Source organism: Zonotrichia albicollis, chromosome 6, assembly GCF_047830755.1.
Source record: "Zonotrichia albicollis isolate bZonAlb1 chromosome 6, bZonAlb1.hap1, whole genome shotgun sequence".
In the NCBI taxonomy this organism is placed as follows: domain Eukaryota; kingdom Metazoa; phylum Chordata; class Aves; order Passeriformes; family Passerellidae; genus Zonotrichia; species Zonotrichia albicollis.
This window is the reverse complement of record NC_133824.1, coordinates 43,810,126-43,817,724: the sequence shown is the minus strand read 5'-3', so window position 1 is coordinate 43,817,724 and position 7,599 is coordinate 43,810,126. Positions and strand designations below refer to the sequence as shown.

At 43.8% G+C, this 7,599-nt stretch overlaps 1 protein-coding gene across 1 annotated transcript in view; it reads left to right on the top strand.

The window, feature by feature from the left end:
• The first annotated feature begins 2,973 nt into the window (after positions 1-2,973).
• The window catches only part of PDE3B (phosphodiesterase 3B), an 82,650-nt gene continuing 78,024 nt past the window's right edge, over positions 2,974-7,599 (top strand). Inside the window, exon 1 of the mRNA XM_005486662.4 lies at positions 2,974-4,235. Coding sequence (XP_005486719.1) covers positions 3,258-4,235 — 978 coding nt within the window. The 5' untranslated portion in view covers positions 2,974-3,257. The remainder of the gene's footprint in view (positions 4,236-7,599) is intronic.

The window sequence follows — 7,599 nt, the reverse complement described above, 5'->3', positions numbered from 1 at the left end:
GAAAAGCAGGAACAAGAAAGCTGCCTCAGCATAAAGACAGGGAGGCTACTGATGAAACAGACTTAACTTTGAAAATCTTATTTATCACCATTTAAAATGAAAATTTAATTATATTAGTATTTATTATTATTAGATAATCAGAGACAGCCAACCTGACTCAAATCACTGAGTCACCCATCTTGTTTTGGCACTGAAACTGGAGGATGATCAAAATAAAATTACATTCCCCTGACATAAATGTCTTCAATTTTAATAAAAGAATATGTTTTTCTGTATTTGTTTAAGAAATAGCTAATAAGAAAGTTATTTCCTTATTCTAAAAATTATTCTGTTACAAGGAGCAATTTAGTTACTGCTATTCTAATTTACAACAGACACTGAAGTACTCAAACTAAGTTTTCTTTATACTGAAATTCATTATTAGATTGGAAACTCCTCAAGACAGGGTCCTGTAATGTGGGAGGAAGAGTGTTGTTAGGGAACAGAGACATTACTAAAGACCAACTATATTCCCATTACATTTTGGAATGTATACATTTCTTCAGCACACGTCACTCAAATTAAAGCTAATTAATTAATGATAAATGATTTGAAAAAAGATGAGAAGGTGGTAAAGTATACTGTTAATGCAAAGTTACTGACTGAAAGAATGTGCTTACAGCCTCCCAGCGCTGACTTCATAGGCAGGTGAAATTTACTGTAGATAACTGTAATGTAAACACAGAAAAAAACCCTAATCTTACCTATAAAATTATCTAGTGGATGTAGATGTAAACAATCAGAACACAGAGCCTGGGATCTATATACTTAACACTGTGAAAACTGTTCAATGTTCAACAGAACCACTTTCAACAATGCTTGGTTTATCTGCTGTATCACTTCCCTAGCAAAGCAAAACAAATGAGAAACAGGAATTATAAGGGTAGAAACCATTATTTGGACTGGGCTTCTGTCTTGAATACTGGGTATAACTCCTGGTCTTCTCTTCTCCAAAAGTATATAGTGCTGCTCAAAAAAAAAAAAAAACCAAACAAACCAGTAACATGAAAAGAATCTGAAAAAAATACGCCCAAACTCTTCAGCTTAGAAAATAAATGCAAGACGGAGGAAAGATATGAAATCATGAATTGAAGAGACAAGGTGACTGGAGAGCAACTGTTCATTGTTTCTATCAAAATGAGAAGAATATCAATTAAGACAGGTAGGAAACTTTAAGAAAACAACCATATTTCACACTTGTGTGGTCAAGTTGCATTGAGTAGGGATCTTTTCTTGTACTACTCTGCAGATGCTAAAAGCCTGTGTGAACCTAAAAAAAAAAAAAACCTACCAAGAACTGTGAAGAGTAAGACACTAAGACACCACTTCTGATTCAGAAAGTGCTGAAGCCACAGATGGTTGCATCCATGGTATTTAGGGATCATGTGATGTCCTGTCTCTGTAGTCTTCCTTAGGCACTTACCAGTCTCCACTGCTGCAAATATACCCAAAGGTGTTTAAATGAAGATTACACCAGTGAATTATTTCTGGAATGCATTTATTTATAGCTGAATACAAGGGAAGAAAAAAAAAAGAATATGCATAAAAGCAAGGTATTTCTCAGCCTTAAAAGCATTTACAAGTATACTTGATTGTGGTCCAATTGATACCACTAACATATGAATAAAAGAAAATGTAAGAATATAATCCCAAAGGAACTACACATTTTCATTTTTCAAAAACGTTTTAGAACCAATATGATGGCACAGAATCTTTGTTAAGTGTACCAGGTCAGGAGAGATTTTTTTTTTCCTTTGAAAAAAGAGTGAAGGGGTATTTCTAACAGAGGAAGATGTACTATGGTATTAAAATTCCACCAGACTGATCTGTCTTTTAAAAAATAAATCATTACTAATTTCCCTGCCATGTACAAGAGGGAAATTTACCTTTGCAAATGACTATATTTGCCATTGCATACTGCATTTTTCTGTCAGGAATCACACTTGACAATTTCTGTTTATGGCCAACTTTCAGGCCCGTGTCCTGCAGCAGCACTTCCTGCCACCCCACAGCTTTCACAAACCAGCTGCTACATGGGGGCTGCTCACAGGGAGGGGATTACAAGCAATGGCACCAAATAATTTCAAGAGCTCCTTGTCTAAATAAAAAAGGCAAAAAGTGCAACCACTGACTTACCCGAACTGATTTCTGAACAAGCTTAAGTAAAGCCGTACAATATTGTGTGGAAACGTGGCTCAAAGGACCTTTGTTCTAAGTAACAAGGTAAACATGCACAATTATAATAAATTTAGAAGTGCTTAGCAGTTACTTTTACAGAAAAAAACAAACAGAATAAATGAGCAAAGGTATTACTCAAAATCTCATTAGCTGCCTGTTTTCCCTTACAGCAGTCTAAACACTTCCAACGATCCGTTCCAAAATTATTATTTTGATCCGTTCCAAAGGTATTAGCTGTGCAAATAAACCTGGTCGTGCAATGAGGTCTAGTCTGTAACTTAGTTAACGAGGGCGGGGAAAAAAAAAAAAAAAGTAGATAATTACTCTAATTCATACTTACTTCTCGGGTATTAAAAAAAAAAAAAAAGGAATAAAAAGGAAAAAGTGATGCTCCTCAGAGGGAAAACACTTCGATACTCTGCGTGTGCTTTATAGCCCGTACGAATAACTTTTCCGCGGCACCTGGAAGCTAGATGACAAGAATAAAGCACAAAGTCGCGCCGGTTCAGCGTTCCTGCCCCTCCATCGCTTCCTCATCGTCCCTCGCTGCGGCCGCGGCGCCGGGCGGGGGCCGGCCCAAACCCCGCACGGGGGACGGCTGCGTACACACAGACATACAGATTTATATTTTAAAAACGATCGCGGGAAGTGCGGCTGGCGGAGCCCGGGGGAGGAGGGAAGGCGGGCAGGGAGGGGAGGCGGAGGGGAGGCAGGGGGCGGGCGAGGGGATCCGTTCTCCGCCTCACTCCCACCCCCGCCGGCTCCGCCGCGGCCGCTGCCGCCGCTGGGCGCTGGGAGGCGGCAGCGAGTGCCCGCCGCCGGAGCCGTTTGAGGAACGCGAGCGGGCGAGCCAGACTTTTACCTTTTCTCTCTTTTTCCTGTCCTCACCCACCATGCCGCGGACGCCGCTGCCCGCGGTGGACGAGCGGCGGCTCAGCCCAGCTCCCTTCTCTTGAAGGGATGCGGGAGGCGCGGCCGGGACGCAGCTAGCGCGACCCGCGCCTCTCCGCCGTCCTCGCCCTGCCGCGTCCCCGACCACCATGAGGGAAGAGCGAGAAGCTGCGGCGGCGGCCGCCTCCCCCGCCGGGGCCGGCAGAGCCCCGCAGCACTGCCCGCAGCCGGACGGCGGCGGGGCGGCCGCCCCCGCGGAGAGCCTGCGGAACGGATACGTGAAGAGCTGCGCGACCCCGCTGCGGCAGGACCCCCCGAAGAGCTTCCTCTCCTTGCTGCTCTTTCCTACCGCCTCCTCCTCCCGGGCTCGGCTCGCCCTGGGCGTCCTGGCCGCCGCTGCCCTCTCGCTCCTGGCCTTTCCCGGCCGGGGCAGCGCCCGGGAGCAGCAGGACGGGAGCAGCTGGCGGAGCCCGCGGCCGCTGCACGCCTTGCTGTGCCTGACCCGCTTCCTCAGCCCCCTCTTCAGCATCGCCTGTGCCTTCTTCTTCCTCACCTGCTACCTGGTCGGCAGCCGGCGCGGGGAGCACGGCGGCGGCACGACCCGCTGGTGGCTGCTGGCGCTGCCCCTGTGCTGCTACTCGGGGGACTTCGTGGCGCTGCAGTGGCTGCTGCCCGCGGAGGGGCACGAAGAGGAGCCGCCGATGTTCCTAGGAAGGCTCCTGACCGTGCTGGTCTCGGTGGCAGCGCTGACCCTGCCGCAGAGCTCCCTGAAGTTGAGCCGGAGCCTCCTCGTCTTGGTGTTGTGCAGCCTGGTGTGGCTGGTGTCGCTGAGCAGCCTCCAGGCGCTGCCCCCAGCGCTCGGCCCGCTGCTGGCCGGCACGGTGGGGGTGGCAGGCTGCCTCCTGGCACTCTGTGCCGGGGAGCACGGCATCTTCTCGGCGCAGAGCCGAGGAGCGCACCACCAGCATCACCGCCACCCGCGGCTCCCCAGCGCGGAGGAAAAAGTGCCTGTGATAAGACCCAGGAGGAGATCTAGCTGCGTGTCCCTAGGGGAGGCTTCGGTCAGCTACTACGGCAGCTGCAAAATGTTTAGGAGACCCTCGTTGCCTTGCATTTCCAGAGAGCAGGTAGGTTTCCCCGAAACTTGAAGGAGAAACTTTGGGAGGAGTGAGCGCCGCTCCATAGCTTTTCCTGGCTGCTGTGTGTGTCTGTGCTGGATGTCTGCTCACTAACAAACTCCTGCTAGAGGAGTGGAGGAGAATGTTAGTCCCTTAGCGGGTTTCTCAGCTCGGTTCTGCAGAATCGATATAACCCTTTATTTCTGCGTGGGTGCTAAATCATAATAATGTATTTGCTGTAGGACAGAAGGCTCGCTCTCTTTTTTATGCAATCTCAATTATTTAACAGCCGTTCTTATTGATTAGAGCAAAACCTCAAGCCAGTCAGCTTCAGCTTATAGTTACCGTGTTAGTTTGGTTTTTTTTTTCCGAAGCCCCCCACCGTCTGGCAGCCTTTCCGAGAGAAAGAAACCGCAGCTTTCTAAGCTGCCCGGCACTTCTGGTTCTTCCCGCTTTCTATCGACAAAACCATTACCAAGTGCTAAAGAAATGCCGGGTTTTGAGGGATATTATTTATCGAGCGTTGGCGTTGTTTGAGTGGCAGCTGTCCTTCTGCCCTGCAGATTACTGTCGTTTGTTCCTCTCTCTCTCTCTCTCACCCCCTGCTCCTCGCTCCACCTAAGTTAACGTTACTTTTGGGTTGATGGGTTTTAAGAAACTTCTTTTTACTGAAGAGAGAGCTGTTCAGTAGGGGCTGGAGGGATGCCCGAAACGCTCAGTTTTCTTGAATGGAACTCTGTTGGTTTCTACCTCCCGGAAAACTTTTCAATGAGTCTTGTTTTTTGTAGCGTAAACCCCCTGTGCGTGTGGGGGAGTTTGTTTTTATTTGGGCACTTGCACGTCAACTGCAGGAACATCGAGTTGTGCTGGAACTGGCCCGAGGCTGCTGCAAGTGGATTATCAGCCCGTTGTAGGAGGGAGAATGAGGGGAGTGTGTTTAATAAACGCGCAAGTGAGCAGTTTCTGCGAAGTGATTGTTGCTGCAGAATCCCCCGTCTGTTACTGTCGTGCCTGAAACTCTTGGGTGCCAAATGAAATTTTCTAGTTTTTCCTTGACATTTGTTCTATAATGCAGGGTTTGTGATTGACTGTGGATTAGGTCTGATGAAATACATAGTGAATCTGAAACGGTGGAGTAGTTTTCGAGCGTTTTCCCCCCGAGTTTGCCCAACAGAATTAATACAGTAATTGTTTACAGTGATTAATACAGTAATTGTTTCTGCATAAAAGGTTATAATGCAAGTATGCTGTGACAGTCTTCAGAAATAACTCATTCAGTACGTTGCAGATTATCTAATGCATACAATGAAAGAAACATTAAAATATTTTACTAGCAGTTAAGATATGTAGGGACTATCATATAATAATTTACTTTCTCTGTGCCCTTCTGGATAGTAAATGGTCTCTTTTGCTCTCATATTTGTCTGTAGCGCAGAAATCTCAGAAAATGTGATTTCATTAACCTTTCTAGCTGATAGAAGATATTTGTTCATATGCAAGTTACTAAAAGCTTCCTTTGACGTTCGGCTCACTTCTTAAAGGCATGTGCATATTTCAAGTTAGGGCATTCATTATTCTTCAAGTAACATCATAAATGTCAGCTGTAACTAAATATGTAGAATTTATTGGCAATGCTTAAATCATATGTGTTCATAATAAAATGTAACTTCTTGGTAGACTTCCAGAACTTGATATCTTTGTTATCACGAGATGTGAACAACAAAGAGATATGAAGTTCTTCATTTTCCTAATAATCTATTATGCTTTACAATAAATATTTGTGCTTTGTTAAGCGCAGTTTAAATGAGATCCACAGATACATGTTCTCTGTTGTATTTTATGTGCAATTTTACAAGGATAACACGGGTTAAATCCTCTGATCTCCTGTCTGACTTGGAGAGAGATCAGACATTGCAGAGCTGATAAAAATCAATTGTTTGGGCAGGAGTAGAGAGAAGTAAACCCATAATGTGTGACTTTATTTGAATAAACAGTACAAGGCTTTTATATTGCTTCCTTGAAACTGAAGGAATGTGTGTACTTAATGCTTTTCAGAGACCGTCTATTGCATGGCTCTTTTTAAGGGCTGATCACACATTTTGCAAGTCTTTATAAAGCAGTACAGTGGGTTTTTTTACCAATATTAATATTTCAAGGAGTTGAATGAACATTGTTAGGAAGATGCTGCTGTCCACCATGACAGAAATACTTTAATGAATGAGATATAACTTATTATTCTGATTCTATTAGATGTATTTTATGTGATTGTCCAAACCTCTTATATGTAGAAGAAGTTTATGTCAAGTATAGAATAGCAGGTCAGTAGGGTACTCCAAGGATCATCTGGTCATACCTTTCTTGGCATAATCACTGTCTAGACAAGTTGGCCCAGCACCGTGTCCTGCTAAATCTTAGACTTGTCTAATGTTGGGGAATCCATTACTTCTCTGGGGAGATTAGTCCAGTGACTGATTGTTTTGGTTTTTTTTTTTCGATAAGAACAATCTCATTTTGTGTAGATTTTAGTTATTATTTGATAAAAGTAGAGAATGTTAGTATTGACCTTAAATTTTCAGTAACATGTTGATATGAAGTTATATGTGCTCTCTATCTACTTAAGTATACAAGAAAATAATGATATTTATTTGGATTTTTTTCTTTTTTTTTTTAAGCCAACAGTTCCAAGGGGTCTGTATGCATAGAGGGGTGGGAACAGGATGGAGTACTAACGCACAGGGAAATGTACAGCCAGCAGCACATGCACACAGAAATTGGATGGAGCGATCATTTCTTTTCTGGGGTACAAGTGGAAAGAGGCCCTGTAAGCATGATCCTGTAAAAGCTTGTAAATTTGAGTAATCCTTATGACAAATACTTAGGTATTGCTTTCTGGACTTAAATAGGTGCAGTAACTATAAGGCTGGGAAGTTGATAAAATTAGATTATTTTTACCATTTATATGAATATCTGTGTCTCCTTTAGCAATCAAAGTGTCCAGATTCGTGCTGTGTGTGTCTCTTCTGCAGTACGTATGTCTAGCAACATAGCTTGAGGTGGGAGGAAAGAAACTTGAACAGATTCTCTTTATGTTTTTATGTAAGTATACTTAAATGCCAATATCAAAATATATGAATACATGTTGTGGGAAACGATATGATTCAAATTACAGCTAAAAATTTTGCGAAGGCAATGCATTTTCTGAACTCTACTACATTAACACTTCTGCCAATAGAAATTGGTATGATTTTAGCAGTAAACAGTCTGTTTGAATACTTACTGTAATATTCATCTCAGACCCAATGAGGAATTGCACTAAGACTGCAGTATTGATTGGTATTTAAACTTTGTGTAGGTCATATTTTGACTGCATGTA